The following is a 20,783-nucleotide window of genomic DNA, read 5'->3' on the forward strand; positions in this document are numbered from 1 at the left end:
TGTATTACTGGTAATGGAGATGTTTTCGACGCCGGAAAGCCGATGTATGATATAAGGGATGTAATATAATCAACTCAAAAATCTCCAAAGCCCTTTGTGCTTCCTCTTGGGTTTATAAAGTAAGAGCATCCATCGACTGAGCGAAACGCCATGAGACAGTCTAGATGGCGAAGCTCTTAGATCAAATCTACCGAGTTGGTGTACAGCGCCTTCTCTGTTTTCTACCCTTTGGGCGTGAACTCTTCTCTGCCTCTCTTCCCTCTCTTTCAGGCAGCATCTCCATGATTCTAGCATTCAATGCTTCCATCTTGCCTCTAATCACCCCTCTCTCTTTGTAGTGGTTTCCATGGAGAAGCAGTTTATCGCCTCAGAACATTGTGCATTGTGATTGTACATTGCCTGAGACCTTGACATTAACATTGATGAAACTAATTGTCATTGTACAGTTGCTTTTGTATGTAAACCTTAAGGTTGCTTAATATATTAATTCACATTGGAATCTGAACACTTTCCAACACTATACCGTATGTTGCTTTATAGCAGGGGTGCCCAAAGTGCAGACCATTTGCGGCCTGCAGACATTGTTTTATGGCCCTCTACACATTCTAAGAAATACTATTACAAAAAGACACATAAAAAGTGGAATTAAAGAGCGAATAGGTGTAAAGTAGGGGTGTCAAAGTCAAGGCCCGCGAATGAATTATCTACGGTCCCCGGGATGATATTTGATTAGTATTAGAATTGGCCCGCAAGCCACAGCCGCCTGCTGCTGTTTTGCACACACCAATATTCCATCAGTGTTGGCGCTAGGAATTTTCAAAATGGGGTCCCACAGTACATTTTTGGGGTCCCACTTTTTTGTAACCGTTTTGAAAACAAATGATAAATGTATGCATCGTCCTGTTGTATCTCACATTCGATATCGTGTTTTGGAAAAAAGGTTGTCATAAACGTTACTTAATTCATTAAAAAAAATAATACAAAAGAAAACACATTTTTATGCATATGTAAATGTATTCAGTTATAAACATTTATTCACTTTCTTCTTTCCTTCATGGATCTAAACTTTACCCCTGCCGTGTATTTTTTTCTATACTTTTATTGTAATATTTTCAGAATGTGTTTGTTCTATTTTTGGCCAAAGTAAGACAGTTGTCTTTATTTTTTTGTTTCAATGCCATGATTTTAATAGTCCGGCCCGCTTGTGCACAGATTTTCCTCCATGTGGCTCCTGACCTAAAATGAGTTGGACACCCCTGGTTTAAAGTAACAAGGCAAAGCTGAAATATTGACGCTAAAAATTAGGGATGCACGATTTTCCAAGCCTATACCGAAACACGTAACTTCCTGCTTCTCAAGACCGATACCAATAACTGATTAAAAAATGTTTATTTAACTACTGTAGTTTGTGCACACCTTTCTTTGTGGCTGACTTTGGGGCATATTCTTTAGAAGCGCAGGTGTCTGCGTATAGGCTTTCAAAACACTGTTGGGGCCATAGTGTCGTTTAAGTTGGGTAATAAGGTTTCAGACAAAGCGAAGAAGTCCTACACGACCAACGCCATGTTTGTTTACAATGAGCTCAGGTAAAGTTTAGGACACAAGCAGGAAAATTGGGAGCGCTTAATTTGCTCAACACATACAGCACAGTACTGTACAGGTAATCTGGCCCCATTGGATAGTTTATTTTTTGTTTCTTTGTTTTTTTAGCTTTATCAAAGCCATATTTTCCGGGTTTTTTTCTCAAATTGGCCCAATAATTGTATGTCCCATATTTATTATACACTCCCAATAAAAACACAAAGCTAACATGCAGGCATTTTTTCTCTTTAAAAATGTATATATTGTATTGACTTTGAAGATTAAATGTATCAAAATGAGCCCTGCATCTTTTGAATTTTTAGTGTGCGGCCCTCAGTGGAAAAAGTTTGGACACCCCAACTTCACAGGAAATGATGAAAACAAACAATTCAGAGAAGGAAAGAGGATGAAGCAAAAGAGAAGCTATGAGTTATAGTAGAATCCTTGTAATGCAAATGGAATTTACAGCTTCTTTACGTTCGAGTGCACCCCCTATTGGTTTAAAAGCTGCACTGCCTTTTAGTGACATAGTCTGAAAACTACCTTTTTTGCAATACAAATGTATTAATGCTTACCATGTGTGTTTTAAGGTACTAGACTGGATAGAAAACCATGGTGAGGCATTCCTCAGTAAACACACTGGCGTCGGGAAGTCTTTGCACAGAGCACGAGCCCTGCAGAAGAGACATGAAGATTTTGAAGAGGTTGCACAGGTAAGCTTCAGGCTTCTTGTTACTTGTGCCTTCAAAGGACGCCATTTCCATTGTTAGAATAACTCTTAAACAGTATAATACTCATCTTTAGATTGTTCTAATGAAGTTAACTAGGTTTTATCTTGACTGTCCAATTCATGGGTGATGTTATGTAATCTCCATGTTACAGAACACCTACACTAATGCTGACAAGTTGCTTGAGGCAGCAGAGCAGTTGGCCCAGACCGGAGAATGTGACCCAGAGGAAATATACCAGGCTGCCCACCAGCTTGAAGATCGAATCCAGGACTTCGTACGGCGTGTTGAACAACGCAAGGTGCTACTGGATATGTCGGTTTCCTTCCACACGCACGTTAAAGAGGTTTGTCCTGTTCTCTTTCTATTTCCTTGTATCACCCAATTACACGGACATTCAAACACAATACACATACTCATTCATTGTTAATAGAGGTGGTCCTCAGATTATGAAGGAGTTCTGTTCCCTACGACGTGTTTGTTGGAACTAGTAATGGGTAGGGTTTTTACGGTTTTGTAGATACCGCGGTGTTTTGGTCTCAAAGTCTTCACAATAACACTGTGATGCCTAACAATATCAAACAAAAACTTGGTGTGTATTTCTTTCCTGCGCTTTAGCGTTGGCCGGGTCTAGAAATAAACTACATCTCCCAGAATGCTCTGCGCAGCACGGGCGCCATGTGGGGGCGTGGAACGGCATAAGTCGGAAGTGAAGTGTGTTTGTAGTCGATGAGAGGAATTGATTTTTTGTCGATTTTGATAAAATTTCTGGAAAAATGCCATCAAAAATGTATCCATAACTCTTTGAGTTATAGCAGGGCTCGAATTTAACCGCGGGAACTGCCGCGACCGCCTTTGTCACTTGCCGTAATGCTCTAAAAAAGTGACCAGCATCGGCGGCAAGAAGATGCCTTGACCGCCCTGGACTTTTTACTTGTTAATGGACCAGGGATGTAACGGTAAACGGTATAATGATAATTTGCGATACAATTCCCTATAGTTAGTAATACAGTCTATTTTTTTAATTACAGAAAAAAATTCATTTATTAATGCATTTTAGGCAACACGAAGTCAGGCGCATGTACACTAGCGTCCTTTGGCTTGATTATCATGGCAGACAAACTACACAGACTTAGCTCCGGAGATTTCCTCTCGGAGTAAACGGAGCCAAGCGCTTGGTTTAATGTCATTTTCCCTCGCTTCTCGCCGTGCGTTCAAAAACGCACTGCTGTGTTTAAATGGCGATAGGTGTGGACAAAATTGGAGACACTAAAAGTTCCCACACTAAAAGTATACAGCGAAGGAGAAAACTATTTGATGTTGCTTTTATTTTCTCAACACGGCGTCCATCAGCTGCTGTGACTGAGAGTTAATGACGTGAGGAAACATGCAGCAGGCGATGTGTCGAGAACGTTGTCACAACTTGTTTATAAAGTCTTTAGTTTGTTTACTAGGATGCTCACTCCTCCTTTATTTAACTCCAAACTGTATCATTGTTCAAATAACATCAATACTTGCTAAAATGTTTTGTCATCTCATCGAACTGAACGTAAAAAGCAAAACGTTTGTTATATTACTTGTGTTTTTTTCATGTCACAACGCTATTACTTCAAAAACCATTCTTGTGACACAGCATTTTGTTCATGTTTTATTGTGTGTTGTTAATTACTATACGACATATTTCTGCTCAAACTCTTAATGGATCTGTCTGGATACAGCATCTACATGTACATATAAATGTACAAAACTTTAAAAAATAGATAATAAAAATTTAAGCATTTTCTATCATAAAGTGGCTAAAAAAACCTGACAATTACAAGAAAGTATCAATACTATAATAGTATTGGCCACGAGAGCAATAATATCACGCTGTATAGTAATGTGGCCACTGATTGGCTGACCCTCTGGCAGCATTACTATATTGGACTAAAAGAGAGTAAAGGTGACTAAATGGTGTTATTTCATGTCAAAAGGGATCATAATGTTGATAAACTTATTTAGAAGGTAAGATAGTAAACTTTTTAGTGCTCTAGGTCTAAAATATTTAATTTATAATTATGCATTTCTATTTTGCGAAATTCCACTTACCATACGGTCATGTCAGACACCGATTAACAGCGATAAACGAGGGATTACTGTACTGCATTCTGCAGCACACATACTGTATTCTTCCACTGCATGCACTGTAATTGCTTCCCCAGCCAGTGTTGTATTGTTCACAGACCAAAATTACGTTTTTGAAATATTTTTCGAGAGCTCATTCTAACCACAAGGCGTCGTAAAATGAGGACAGCCTGTATATAAGTTGTATGTAATACTGCAGCCATTTCTCAGTGCATTACCTGTACAGCTCAATCATGAGCAAATGAGAGGTTATTGTATTCTGGCAGACACTTATCGGTTCTGACTACTTCAAGGAAATCAAAGATGAAGTCTGGGAAAGAAAGTAAATTGTACTGACAGGACATAATAGCAAGTACCAAACCCCCCATAGAAGTCATCCCTTTGCTAGTCATGATTCATATTTTGAGGATTATTTATATTTTTTGCACATGGGGATTATTAAAATCCTACAACATTGAATTTTTTAAGCTTCATAAAATATTTTGATATTGAAGCTATTTGTTCTTTTATAAAGATAAAGGCATGAAATATATTTGGTGTAATGTTTACTGGCGGTAGATTATGTGTTTGCTGCTCCCGTATTCCCTCCTCCAGTGGTTATGATAATGGTCACACATCTCTAATTGTCCAAATTAACCTTTTCACACTGATAAAGTACCATACTCTGCGTGCGTTAACACAAGACACTGTTTACATAAACCCATTAGGACAGACTGAGTCACAGCATTATTGATGAAGCTTGTCTTTAATGTCCATATGGACTAATCACCTCCATCCCATCTGTCATCTCACACCATTGTAGGTCAGTGTGCCAGCACGTGCGCACAAGTGTGTTTTTGTGTGAGTTTTAGTGCACGCTTGTGTGTGTGTGTTTGTGTAGCTATATTGCTGCCTTTGACAAGTACGCAGATTAATGACAGGAAAAACAGATTCACTTTGATTTTATTGATGAAGTAGATGAAAGATTCTCAAACTGTGGTACGTGTACCACTAATTACCACTGTTACTCCTCAAACTGTGTGTAATGTTACAGTGGCCAAAAATGTTACATATACTTGTTAAATAAAACCTCTGCCTTGTTTTGAATGAATATTTCGGCCTACTGCACTACTGTATTTTAATGTTGGTCATTATGATGGTACTCGGAGAGCCTAGTTTTTTCTGCGGGGTTACTCGGTGAAAAAAGTTTGAGAACCACTGAAGATGATTATGTACTTAACATAACTATACTATACACCGGTCTAGAAGGTTCAACACCACAATAGTTTGTTGCCTGTCATCTTTAATTGTTTGTCATTCAGAGAGTGTACGGTTGGTTACCGACAAAAATGTCTGTCACAATGCCAGGTAATAATGTACACCATGTTACTCAGGGGTGGTGGCAAGGTTGGAGGAGGTATTGTGGGTCTTGAGACATGCAGCAGGTGCCAGGTTCTCTCCTGCAGCCAGGATGCTTTGGCCAGAGCTTTAATGTGCTGATGCCAACTCACCCAGATGGCTAATCTGTTACAGAAAATGACTACTGATAAAACACCAGTGTGGAGCAGAACTGGTTGGATCTGATTTTCTCAAAGACATCTCCTGCATGTGCAATCGGCAGCTTTTATCGATTCCTACGTGTGCTCAGCCAGCATGTGGACAAGAACTCTGTTGTCTACATATTGTTCAATATGGCTCTACTTTTATAATTTTGATCGTCTGTTCCCCACCCCTTCCATCAAATATTGTAGATAGGTGGAGCACAAGCCAAGAAAGAACCTTTTTGGATTTTTTTAGACTTTTGTTTCAAATGCAATATATATTTTTAACATGTTAGTGAATAATGCATGAAATGTAACGCCAAAAATCAAGCAAATGCTGGACTTGCTACTATGAATGGGAGCCTTTTCACATTTGAATCAAAACTGTACCTATTCCCGGTGCCTAGGAATCAATACCGGTAGTCAATCCTATCAATGTACGCTACTTTTATGTGTTTAGTGTATAGGCAATGGTGTGTTGCTATAGCCAGGAGTAGTCTTTGCCATTAAGTTGAATGTGCCAGTTTTTTCTCATGCTTAGCCCTACAAAGTGTTTAAACTGTAAGTAGTGTACTTATTGTACACCAGATGTTTAATTGTAACATGTATTTTAGTTGTAGTTTTGATAACCAAATTTAGGGGTGTTAAAATCGGCATGTAAAATCGTTAATGCTAATCGTTAGCATGCCCATGGAAAATCCAATGTAAAATAGCATCCAGCTAGCACATTTTGAAAAGTGGAGCCTTGCTTTACTTTTGAGCACCTTTTTCTTGTTTTGTTTGCATGGAAAATTGAAACAATACTTGGGGTATCCGCTCTGAATGCTTGACTGCTTGTTTCCCGGCCAAACGTTTTAGTTGGTGCTTTGTGTCTGCATCGAGATGTGACATCACATGCAAAAAAGGTACTAAAATATGGTTTTGTTTGATTTTACGAGAATTGGTACCCGTTACAATACTGAAATACTTTGGTCGGTACCTATGAAAGTGCCAAATTCTGTACCCATCCCTAGTTGTCTCTACTTAACTACATTACTGCATTTTAATCAGTTGTATAAACGATTATACACTAGAAACTCTATGCATTTATTAATTTTCTCTACTCCTTATCATCTGTAGGGTTACTGCTGAGCTTGAGCCTTTCCCAGCTGACTTTGCATTAGAGGCGGAATAAACCCTGGACTGGTCACCAGTCAATCACAGTGCACATGCACACCTATGGACAGTTTAGAATCTTTAATTACCGTAACATACGCTTTTTTGAATGTTTAGAGGAAGCCAGAGGACCCGACAAAAACATAGAGAGACATGCACAACATGCAAACTCCATATAGAAATGTTCCAACAGCAATTCAAACCCATATTTGTCTACTGTAAGGACAGACTATCAAACCACTATTGAACTATGACACTGGAAGAGTCTATCCAAATTACTTTGCCTTAGATTCAGATATGACTGATTGTTATTTCCTTTTATTGTTGTACCTCCACAAAATAACATTTCACACTTCAAACTTCAAGCTAAATTACAGCGCGACATAAACAATTGATATTCTAAGTGAAGTGAATTACATTTATATAGCGCTTTTTCTCAAGTGACTCAAAGCGCTTTACATTGTGAAACCCAATATCTAAGTTACATTTTAAACCAGTGTGGGTGGCACTGGGAGCAGGTGGGTAAAGTGTCTTGCCCAAGGACACAACGGCAGTGACTAGGATGGCGGAAGCGGGGATCGAACCTGCAACCCTCAAGTTGCTGGCACGGCCGCTCTGCCAACCGAGCTATACCGTCCAAGTCAGGTGCTTTCCATATGTGTCATGTGACTTGGATTCAAGGATGTAGTGATAAACTGTATTCTTGATAACTGTGGTAAAAATTTTAATGATTATAAAAATGATCAAAAGTCTGTGATTGATAATTGTACTTTGATTTAAAAAAAACAACTGACTTGACGCCAGCTCGCTGGCTTAAATGCTAACATGAAAACAAAAGACATAAAACGTCTTTCCCCATTAAGAAACAACATGCATCAATCTAAACGTATATAAACACACTGCTGTCTGAGCAACTAAGCTATTCAATTGTCCACATTGATCAAACGAGCTGTGCTCTGCTGTCTTAGAACAGAGTAATTTTTGTACAGAGGTGTTTGTACGATGCTTTCAAGGACCACTGAACAGAGTAGGACACCGCAACACTTCCCAGATATAATAGATACCAATAGATTGTATTTGTTATGCACTTCTCATTTAAATAAATCTTACAGCATAAGAAACAAACAACATGCAAAATAGTGGGTTTACTATCAGTGTGTCTATTTATTTTAGTTATTTATAAAATATAAAAAAATTGAGCATGTTCAACTATACCGCAATAATAACTCGGATAATTTTGGTCATGAAAACCGTGATATGAAATTTTCACATCTTTATATGCCTATTTGGATTTTTTTTAAAGGCCCCCCCTACCTGAGGAAAATTGCATTTGATTTAAGGTGCAGCAGGTGAAAAGTTATTTTATATCCATTTTTATGCTTTGCAATTTTCAATTAATTTCCTAACCGCTAAATGAAGTGTTTACAATTACACGTTTCTCGTTCCTTCATGAGAGCCAGCCTTGAGTTGTGGTGAACAATTGACCATATTGCATTTTAACTGCTTGCCTTTCTTGTTAGCTATGGACGTGGTTGGAGGAGCTTCAGAAGGAATTGCTGGATGACGTTTACGCAGAATCTGTAGAAGCCGTGCAGGATTTGATCAAACGGTTCGGTCAGCAGCAGCAGACCACCTTGCAAGCTACTGTCAATGTCATCAAGGAGGGGGAAGACCTCATACAACAGCTAAGGTGAGCCTTACAGTAATAGTTCAACATTGTACACAAAGGCGAAAAAAGCTACATGATTACAGTATATATAACCAGTGTTGGGTTAGTTACTGAAAACCAGTAATTAGTTACAGTTACTAGTTACTTTATTTCAAAAGTAACTCAGTTACTTACACCAAAAAGTAATGCGTTACTGTGAAAAGTAACTATTTAGTTACTGTGCTTATATATATATATACATATATATATATATATATATTTTATTTTTTTATTTTAAGGCCCCATTTAATGCCCTTGTAGCCTTCATTTCAGTACTGTTATTGCACTGGAGAATAATACAATCTGTTGATCAATTTGACATGCATTTGCATCACTGAACTCTGCTAAGCAATGTGGTCTACATGCAGGTACAACACACAAAGACAAAGATATGTTTCAAAGGGCCGATTTGTTTCAGGCCAGAACAAATTGACAAAACTATTTTAAATAGCTGCAACATAACATACATAAGTAACAAACAGCATAATAAAAACATAGCTGTAAACCAAGGAAGGCACACACTACATACACAAAGCCTTACCAGGCGTTTTTTTATCTCAAGGAATTCTGAAATAAAATCATGTCTGAAGCCCAGAACACTACACATTTCCCCAGTTTTAGTTTAGAGATAAGGAAAGATTGGCCTGGCCCACTAGCATCCTTCTTTATGTTTGTGAACTTTATAGTCTATACATTTAGAGTGATGTGATAATCAAACACTCTAGAAGTCTAGAATGAAAGAGCAACAGTATATAAGAGAATTGACAAGAGTGTGTACCTTCAGTGCGCAGTGCCTCGTTAAAATCCAGCCGCTGTTGGAGGTGGGGGTGAAGTGTGTCTCTCTTTACTAGCTTCGTCGAAGCATGTTGCTTTTGTAGCTGTTTCAGCAGATTTTAATTGCTAGGATAGGATCTTTGATCCAAGACACAACTTACATTCAACTAAAATGTTCTTTTCTTTCTGGTCAACAAAAGAAAGGTATTGAGAATATCTCCATGTTAAGAAACTCGGCTTCGGGCTTCGCCATGATGTCTTGTTAGTAAACACAGACACGCCTCCTCCCACACACACACACATACACACAGACAGCGCGCGGTGCGCCTCTTTCTTGTTGCCTCTTCCGCAGCGCTGCAATAAAACACACTCAGATCTTCTCAGTTTCTAGCCGATACTACATAAAAAATAACGTAAAATAACGCAGTAACGCATCATGTAGTAACGGTAACTGAGTTACTGATAATATAAAATAACGCGTTAGATTACTATTTACCGCCGAAAGTAACGGCGTTAGTCCCAACACTGTATATAACACACACAAAGGTCCCACAAAATTGGCTGATCAGAACCATAAAAGAACTGGCATTAGTTGCTTTTGCCTTTTACACAGCACACAGGCACCACATTGCGCTAACTGTGTGACATACAGTAGGAAAGGGATTCGTATAGCCCCCTTCCTGGGTGGCTTTCGCATGAGAGGAAGGTGCTGCTGAAAATGATGGAAAGTGCCACTCTACATAGCAGCTGGCGCTGTGGTCAAAGTTGGAATTGCCACAAAACTAATTTTAAAATATTCTACACTCTACTGCCGCCTAGCGGCTAAAGTGAATAGTACACCCCCCAATTTGTCTCGTTTCATGTGTCAGGTAAAGCTCGACGAATGTGGCCACATGAATCCCCTTCCTACTGTATACAATACGAGTCGGATTTGCTTTCGACACAACAGCAGGAGAAATTAGGTTTGGATGTTAAACTTAACACCCTTTTTAGGGCTTTCCACTATTTTCTTCGACACAGGCAGCTGCCATGTCTACTAAATGTAAATTATAGCCTACTAAATATTGAGATAATTGTGTACAGGTCTGACAGGACCCTAATCCAACTTTGATGTTGTGTATTCTGTGTACAGAGACTCCGCTATCTCAAGCAACAAAACCCCCCACAACAGCTCCATGGCGCACATCGAAAGTGTGCTACAACAGCTGGATGAGGCCCAGGGCCAGATGGAGGAGCTTTTCCAGGAGAGGAAGATCAAATTGGAGCTCTTCCTCCAGCTTCGCATCTTTGAGAGGGATGCCATAGATGTGAGTGTTAGACTTACAATGAAATCTTATTTGTTTAGCCTCATCTTCCCTGTGCACATTAACTGAATACAATTGATTTTCTATAAACTCAGGAAGAACACAAAATAATAAAGGGAAGGATTATGGAAATATGGTAAAGAGTAGCAATGGAGGCAATGCTGTCAATCGCTTCGATTAAAGTCACGCGCAAAAATCAACATAGTATACTGTATGTTTTGTTGTCGTTGTTGTCTTAAACATGTCAACAAGTTATACTACAAGGAACAGCATGTGGTTAAATTTGCAGAATTATTAAGGAAAGTAATTATTCAATTCTACCCATCCTTCATAGATACAGTATTATAGATTCACACTATAACTTTTACATGTTGACACTGACATTTTCTTTACTTACATTTTGTCATCTAAAGTTCACTTCCTGTTTTTGGGTAACCATTTTCTAATTAAAAAAAAAATTGAGAATATGTAACAACGGATAGATATAGAGTGCAGTGATTAGCAAATGAGAAGGTGTAGGAATATAATTACTAATAAGCTACAATAAGTACAAACACAACAGTAAATATCTTATGCATTGGTTAGGTTAGGTTAGGTTACTTTATTAGTACCCAAAGGTAAACCTGTTTTGCAGCCAGCAAGATCAGGACATCCATTTAAACATACAAAGAAAGTAACATCTTAGATATGCAATACAAAGACCTATCACATAACAAGCATCACAAACATTGCCAAGATCACAAAATAGTACATGTACTCAAAGTTCCCCATAAAAAGGATAAAACATATAAAATCCTAATCAGATAAGATTTGGGACAAGCCAAAATAAAACACCATAATAAAATAATAATAAAATAATAAATAATACAAAAATGAATAAAAGAACAAATTGCACTAAATTCCTTGCAATAGCTGGTTGAGAAATGTTGTTCTTAAACTGACAATTTGCTCACGCATATGTTCACAAAGTGGTGACCCTCGCCCCATCCTTGTTTGTGAATGACTGAGCATTTCATGAAAGCTGCTTTTATACCCAATCATGGCACCCAACTGTTCCTAATTAGCCTTTTCACCTGTGGGATGTTCCAAATAAGTGTTTGATGAGCATTCCTCAAATTTCTCAGTCTTTTTTGCCACTTGTGCCAGCTTTTTTGAAACATGTTGCAGGCATCAAATTCCAAATGAGCTAATATTTGCAAAAAATAACAAAGTTTATCAGTTCGAACGTTAAGTATCTTGTCTTTGCAGTGTAGTTAATTGAATATAGGTTGAAAAGGATTTGCAAATCATTGTATACTGTTTCTATTTACGATTTACACAATTTGCCAAATTCACTGGTTTTGGGTTTTGTACATAAACTAGTACAAAACGAGCAAAAATGATGCATGATTTATCCGGGAGAGTCTTGATACCAATTTCCTTGACCCAGTCACACACAAAAAAGTTGTGGACCACCATGGTTTTCCAAGTTTACATCTGTTTTGTCATGTAGAATGACATCTGGAGCACAAGATCTTTCGATATGTGTCAAGTGTCTTCAGGCTGTGTAGCTTCCCACACTTGAAAAAAGGAAGTACTTCAACTTGAACTGGATTCCACTCAATATTTTTTTTGTTGATAATAGTGGTAATGATTGAGGGCTATAGGCATATTGGTGATATTAGTATACAAGATATAGTATAGTATAGAATAATATGCAGTATTGAGTATGCAGGTGAAAAACTTGAAAGACATAATCAAAGGCAAATTTTAATAAAATTCATTCACGTAGTCTCCTTCTCCTTCTCTATAGTAACCTTTAACCCATGACAGAATTTACTCAAATTCATTTTTAAAGTACCGGTAGATTATTTTTTACTTATTTCATAATGGATTTTAGCATAACATTTAAACACATTATATTATAAGTGTGCATTCTGACCTCATGATGCATGTAAAATCAGGGTGGCAACCACTTTAACACAAGCCATTTTAATTATTCATCTTCATCCACATCAGGGGTCACCAACGCGGTGCCCGCGGGCACCAGGTCGCCCGTAAGGACCAGATGAGTCGCCCGCGGGCCTGTTCTAAAAAAAAAATTAAAAAAATAAAAATAAAAATAAAAAATAAATAATTTTTTATTTTTTTTTTACTTTTTAAATTAAATCTACATAGAAAAACACAATATACACTTTCAATCAGTGCATCAACCCAAACAACCTCCCCCATGCACACTCATCCACACCCACTCACACAAAAGGGGTTATTTCTTTCTGCTACCAATATTCTGGTTCCCACAACATAGACAACACATCTGCAAGGGACACAGTCCCTGAAGCACACATGATTGTATAGGCTGCTGGTCCACTAACATTTTCATTAATTACTATTTTTTATGTAATTATTTTTATATTGTTTTACTTTCTTTTTTATCCAAGAAAATGTTTTTTATTTATTTATCTTATTTTATTTTATTTTTTAAAAAAGGGCCTTATCTTCAACAGACCAGGTTGTTAATGAAATTAGATTTGTTTAAAGGGTTTTTTAAACCAGGCCCAGTCCAGATAATGTCCAAGTCGGACTCAGCAACACACACCTTCATTCATGTACACAGAAAAAAATTAGGGAACACAACAGATTGCATATAATTTATAAACAAAATTAAATTTTCAAAATAAGCATTTATGTACAGTCCAGATTATGTCCAGGTCACTCAAATTAGGGAACACAACAACAGATATCATATAATCTATAAACATAATTATACTTTCAAAATAAGCCTTCGAGGACTTCTCATCTTTTTTTTAATGTTTTTTGGCATCATTATCGTTTTCAACCATGTAACTTTCTAAAGTTAGAAAATACTGAATAAATGTTTTAAAGAAAGTAATACTAAGTGAATATCTGTTTTTGGCCTTAAAAATAAACATTTTACCGAGTACTATAATTAAATTGACCAAATCATGATTGTCAATGAACTCTCCTAAAATAACAGAAACCACATTAAGCTTCATAAACAAACCAATCCTTAAACACATTTTTTCAACTTCCACCCAAAACAAAGACACAATATGACAATACCAAAACAAATGCAGGGTGGATTCAGGCTCCTGACAACAAAATCGGCAATCATCTGACTATGTCATATTCCATAATTTTAACATTTTCCCTGTGGATAAGAAGTTATAAATAATTTAAATTTGAAAATAAAGATTTTGCACATCGATAGTGGTTTTATAGATTAGTTTGAATATGGCATCCCATGGCAACGGGCAGTCAAAAAAGTCCTCCCATTTTCCATTTGTGTTGTATGAGGCAGCCTTCAAAGATTTCTTTATTAAATAAAAATTATATATTTTTCTATTTATTTTAGTTCCTTTTTGCCAACTAGAATTTCTTATTAGAGGTTTACAAACTAATAATTTAGTAGTTCCATAATTAATTATTTGTTTCCATCTTTTCCCAATTACTCCAGTTAGTTGATAAAATGAAAAGCTTGAGCAAGCATCACCATACATAGCTCTATATTCATCATACTTCATAATTTTACCATTCTCATTGATAATATCATTGACAAAAATGATTCCTCTTTCAAACATATTTTTCCAAAAGAAAGGCTTTCCATCTATTACAATATTAGAGTTCATCCATATTAACTGCTGCAAAATATTGTCTCTTTTTTCTGGCACATAAAATTGAAAACACCACTATGAGTGGATTGTTTCCTTTATGAACCCCGCCATGTTTCCCAGCAGACTCTCTGGGAGGGGATCACTTGTAAAAAAGGATACAATTTCTTTTGATACAGTACATGTTTTTTGTCCAACAGGACATTTGTGTACCACTCAATGTTTAAATACATCTTTGGAACAATTGATGCTTTTAAAGACAGACACATAGCTTCAAGGTTGAGAAGTTTCAGGCCCCCATATTCATACTCTTTGTACAAAACCTTTCTTTTAATCTTTTCTGGTTTGCCGTTCCAGACAAAATCGAAGACCCTCCGCTCATAAATCTTAGAAAAGTTTTGTGATGGAGCTGGTAATGACAAAAACAAATAAATAAATTGAGGAATAATTAACGAGTTGGCAATAGACATTTTACCATACAAGGTTAGGGATTTCCCTTTCCATAATTGCATAATTTTGTCCAGCTTTCTTAGTCGATTATCATAATTTACTGAGCCTAGATTTTCCAGATTTTCTGGGACAACAACACCAAGTATGTTAACTGGTCCATCCTTCCACAAAACAGGCACTTTGCATTCCATTCGAAAGGACGTTCCCTTTAGATTTCCGATCCTTAACATTTTACATTTATCATAATTAAGCTTAAGGCCAGATTGCTGTGAAAATATGTCCAAAAGATTAAGAAGGTTCCGCAAACAATGAGGAAAAATCTTATCTTTGTGAATCAGCCTTTTCTGACATGAACTTCATCAAGAACAAACACAGAACACGCCTCACTGATGCAAGACTCTGCAAGACTCACTCAGAGTTGCAGTGTCAAGTTACACACCAGAGTACAACACACTAGTTAACAGCATGCAATGCCAGGCTTCCCACTAACTGACAAAGAAACAGATAACAGATTTGGTGTCCAGTTCAAAGTGTGACATGATTTAAAAATTTGAGAGTTTACTTTTGTATTTTACATGAGTTATTATTTGTAGAAACATGGTGCAAAGTAATTCATGATTTGTTAAAAAATGTTAGTGACTAGCTAGTTAAAATGGGATATTGTGATTTCACAAGACTGTCTTAGAAGTGATCATTTGAAAATGTTCAATTTGAAAAATGGGCACTTAGAGAAAATATAAAAATAAAGTGTTGCATATTGATATTTATCTGTTTCTATATATATTTATTGTGAGAAATCATTAAGATGATCAGTGTTTCCACAAAGATAAATATCATTAATTATTAATAATAACAGAGTTAAAGGTAAATTGAGCAAATTGGCTACTTCTGGCAATTTATTTAAGTGTGTATCTAACTGGTAGCCCTTCGCATTAATCAGTACCCAAGAAGTAGCCCTTGGTTTCAAAAAGGTTGGTGACCCCTGATCCACATATACATTTCACAACAGATGACCAAACCTGGTTTCTTACCGGCAGTCCTCTAAAGTTTGAGTCCTTTTTCTACACAGTGTTTTAGTTGATTAAATCAGTTCAGCATTTGTGTGTTGCTCTCCTACTTTTGCTGCAAACCAGTCAAATGAAATATACAACGTTTTAAGCATGTCTGTGAGACGCGCCGCTGATTCTAGCTGATTGCTGACATCTGCTTGCATGTGCTGGAGTACGCACTAGCGTGCTGCAGTGCACGCGGCTGCACGGCGCATGCTGTGAGCTGCATGCACGGCGCATGCTGTCACGTTCTACAGACGAGTAGACACACCCCCATAAGCAAGTCACAGCAACACCTCCCACTCCATCCTTCCTTGGCAGTGTCGGACAGTGGCAGGGTAGATCGTACATAGTTTAGGCAAGCTCCGGGTCCTTGTGCTGATGGTTTGGTATGCTTCCATCCTCCGCTAGAACAGTGACGACGAGCCGTCTGACGTCACGATGGTGCTGGGGCTCTTTTCAGCACATGCTGAGCTCTTGGTAGCTGCCTTGGAGCTCTGGACTGGAACACACTGGCTTGGGGACACTCAAACCATCTAACAATGTCTCTGGAATTCTGATTCACACAGATGACTCTTCCAAGCTTGTTCTATTCATGCGTTCTGGTCGCACAGCCAAACAACATCTCCAACAGTCACATTCCGTGCTGCTGTATGCCATTTGCTGTGGACAAACCGGTTGGGACCAGCAAGTTGGCTCCAGAATTTCCAGAAACGATCAATTTGATGCCACATTTTTCTCAATCTTTTGAAGGGCCTTGTGTTTAGAGTGTCCACTTTGAGATCGGTAGGTCGTGAGTTCAAACCCGAGTCATACCAACGTCTATAAAAATGGGAGCCATTACCTCCCTGCTTGGCACTCAGCATCAAGGGTTGGAATTGGGGGTTAAATCCCCAAAATGATTCCCGGGCCCGGCCACCGCTACTGCTCACTGCCCCCCTCACCTCCCAGGGGGTGAACAAGGGGATGGGTCAAATGCAGAGGACACATTTCACCACACCTGGTGTGTGTGTGTGACAATCATTGGTACTTTAACTTAACTTTAATTTTGTGTTGCTCGGCCGAGGAACAGGGTACTTGGTGAGATATACTCTATTCTGCCTTCCTGACTCTGAACTCTGGCATTGATGGGTCTCTCGTTGGCAAGGTTGGCTGCAAGCTGGAGTGCTGTCTAACACTCACTATAGCAGAGATCTACACCTTTACCACATACTTGCCAACCTTGAGACCTCCGATACCGGGAGGTGGGGGGTGGTGGGTGGGGGGCGTGGTTAATGGGGCAGTATATTTACAGCTAGAATTCACCAACTCAAGTATTTCATATATATATATATATATATATATATATATATATATATATATATATATATATATATATATATATATATATATATATAATGTATGAAATACTTGACTTTCAGTGGATTCTAGCTATATGTATATATATATATATATTTATTTTAATATACATATAAATAAAATAAATACTTGAATTTCAGTGTTCCAGAGGCTATCTAGTAGATGGCAGTATTGTCCTGTTTAACTTCTCCGTTCATGACTGAGTATATCATTTCGGCCACCGTGTTCAATGGAGAAGTCTGTTCTACAAAATGTACAGGCAACATACATACCCCTTACCCTTCGAACTGTCCTGGATGAACTGAAATTCTTGTTTCCATTCGTTTTGGAACTTGCAAGCGTATTTCTTCATCTTGCTCGTCGACGCTGTTGCCATGTCTGTAACTTCCTCGTTCTTCTGCTTCGTCTCCTTGTTGTGTGCGCAGTTGTGCACTCTACTCTCTAAAAGCCGTAGATGTTATGACATCATTGGGCAGGCAAGCTGTTTATATTGTGGGAAAGCGGACGTGAAAACAGGCTGTCCCCACTCAGGTCCGGATTGAGCTGTAGGGGGCGTGGCCTCCAGCTTAGGCTGAATACTGGGAGTTTGTCGGGAGAACATTTCTGCCGGGAGGTTATCGGGAGAGGCGCTGAATACCGGGAGTCTCCCGGTAAAACCGGGAGGGTTGGCAAGTATGCCTTTACCAAGACTCTATACCGCCCTCTTTGTGATCCGTACTGCAGCTTCCGCAGCCCCGTTTCGGTGTGGTGAGTCAGCAGGTAGGATCTTCCAAGACCAGGACGTTCCCTGTTTGTTAATTTATTCTTCAAGTGTCTTTTTTTCCTGTCTTGCCAGGAAAGCATAGAGAGCTTAAAGGACAGGTTTTGTGAAAACAAAGTTTGCGCCAGGATCGGACCATATTTTCTGTGGATGGCCTCGGACTGCGGTAAACTTTTGATAGGCAAACTGAAAGCTCTCAGTTGATTTCTCAACTCAGCATGGCTGGCTCGGCTTGCCGTGAAGCTGAACACGACACCCCAGACTTTCATGGTCTCTCTCTTTTTGATATCATCTTTTATATGGTACGATCCAAACAGGTTAATGGCTTTGAACTTGAATGGTGCAGCTGCTGTTGTCCTCTTTTCTGGTAAGTTTCCCATAATTTGTTTACCCGTTCTCCCTCTGACTTGTTTGCAGATGATGCACTTGTTGACGACCTTTTAGGCAATAATCCTTACTTTGAGACCCGTACTTTTCTTGTCATCGTCAGCAAGGTTCCTGCTACTCCGTCATGTATTTTGCTATATACTTCACGGGCCAGAAGAGTAGAGATTAAGACTTGAAAGGGTAGTAAATGAACAGCTTTGTGGTCCTCTCCAAATGCTTGGATTCTTCCACCACTCAGTAACAGTCCACTCTTTTGGTCTTTGTAGACAATTAGTCAATCTGTTTTGCTGTTTGTGCTGCCAGGCAAAGGTCTCTAAATGCATCCTGTCTTTTGCTGACTGTGATGACACCAGTTAGGGGAACTGCTTCCCACTTTGCTGCTTTGGTGGCTTTGCTACACAGAAACTTTTTGGCAGCTCTCCGGGTCAACGTTACTGTTTTCATTAGCGTTGACGGATTGCTGAAGCGCTTTTCATCCACCAGGTTGTAAACTGCTACTCCTGCAAGTGGTCTCCTGGACTTTTCTTGGACTGTACTCTTGCTTATAACTCGCCTTTTCGGATTTGATCTGGTCAATACTGCCATGAATGCCTTCTTTTGGAGTTTTGTTTTCTGTTCTCTGGCTTGAGCAGCGATTTCTGTTGAGGATTTCTGTGGCCATTCAACCTCAGGAAGATGTAAGAACTCGGGGCCCGACTGCCACACGGAGTCTTCAGTTAGATCTTTAAGGCTAGCACCCCTCATAATGAGGTCTCCGATATTTGCAAGGCCAGGGATCCACCACCAATCTTGGATATTGGTGCTGCTCTGGATTTCACCAACTCTGTTTGCAGAGAAAGTTTGATAGCTGTAACTCTCACGTTTTTTTTGCACCCAGCACGATCTGACTGTCAACAAGATGTTGCCACTTTTCAGCTTGGATTCGGCAGTGTCTCTGGAAGCAAGATTTTAGACGGGCAGCATAAACAGCACCACACATTTCCGCCTTCACATGATCTCCTTTGTGGTCGAAAAGGGTCAACTTGGCTTTCGCTTCAACTAGCCTTACAACAACATCATGGCTAAAGCTCCAGTGAAGATACATCACAGCGCCATATGCATGCTTGCTGTCGTCTGAGAAAGTGATGCCATCAGGTTTTGCGCAGGGAAAAATGAGTATGTGCGAGGTGAAGTCGAAAGACTCGTTGGTCACCAAGAACCCCTGCTTGCAACAGTCAAAAGAAGGAAATTAGGTGGGTTCGGCCACACATTCCGCCACGACACCCTGTGCAAGACCATCATGCAGGGCACACTAGAGGGTGGAAGGAAGCGAGGAAGACCACGGAAATCCTGGACAGACAACATGGACGGACCTGTCGACCCCAGAGCTATTGACGGCCACTAAGGACCGTGGGAACTGGCGCAGACTGGCTGCTTCTTCATCACAGTTATCCCCCCGACGACTTGACAGTCATGGGAAAGACTGACGGACTGGAAGTGTCAGAGGTCTGGTGAATCGCAGTTGAAGTTTTATGGCGTCTTCTCGTAGACCCTCAGATAAGGCGGCATCCTTGGCTTCTTGAAAAGCTCTTCTCACCAGGATTGCTCCCTTTTGTTTTGCAGGGGCCACAAGGCAAGGTGGATCATACAAGCCGGAGACTTGGCTTAGCAGTGCTCTCTTGGTGAGTGAGTCTGGAGTTTGCTTTCTCACGCGCCCACATAACGCACACTGTCAACTGCATGCACGGCGCATGCTGTCACGCTAAAAAGAAACAGCAGCCACGCCCTCATAAGCAAGTCGCCGCAACAATATGTCTGGGAACTCCACCGACGGATAATCCTTGATATCACTCGACAAATCTTTTTTTAATAAAGTATATGGATCTTTTCGATTGTATAGTTGGATTTTTTTGCAGGACTATCTAGGCCCCATGTGTACTCAGAGAGTTCATGCGCTGCTTGCTGCACAACAGCCACTTTGGCTTGGTTAACCACCACTGTTTTCCACTTCCAGGAAGAAGTCACGTGACGGAATTAAAACGATTAACACCTCTGTTTTGGCAGCATTCAGCTGAAGAGTATTACTAGCCATTCAGTCTTTAACTTCAGTCAGACAATCATTTTGCATATCCATTTTGTGTGTTCTATCAGGGTTAAACGAGATGTATAACTCAATGTCATCCACGTACATTTGGTATGAGATACAGTGCATCTGGAAAGTATTCGCCCCCCCTTCACTTTTTCCACATTTTGTTATGTCACATGCTTATTCATCTCTCTCACTAGACTAAGAT

General features: G+C 39.1%; 1 protein-coding gene across 5 annotated transcripts in view; it reads left to right on the forward strand.

Annotated features, from left to right (window-relative positions):
- LOC133660186 (triple functional domain protein-like) overlaps positions 1–20,783 on the forward strand; it is a 251,212-nt gene that overhangs the window by 142,383 nt on the left and 88,046 nt on the right. For all 5 annotated transcript variants that reach the window (XM_062063430.1, XM_062063425.1, XM_062063427.1 and 2 more), the window contains 4 exons: positions 2,172–2,294; positions 2,464–2,655; positions 8,629–8,798; positions 10,723–10,897. In XM_062063430.1, coding sequence (XP_061919414.1) covers positions 2,172–2,294; positions 2,464–2,655; positions 8,629–8,798; positions 10,723–10,897 — 660 coding nt within the window. The remainder of the gene's footprint in view (positions 1–2,171; positions 2,295–2,463; positions 2,656–8,628; positions 8,799–10,722; positions 10,898–20,783) is intronic.

Source organism: Entelurus aequoreus, linkage group LG11, assembly GCF_033978785.1.
Source record: "Entelurus aequoreus isolate RoL-2023_Sb linkage group LG11, RoL_Eaeq_v1.1, whole genome shotgun sequence".
NCBI classification, from domain to species: domain Eukaryota; kingdom Metazoa; phylum Chordata; class Actinopteri; order Syngnathiformes; family Syngnathidae; genus Entelurus; species Entelurus aequoreus.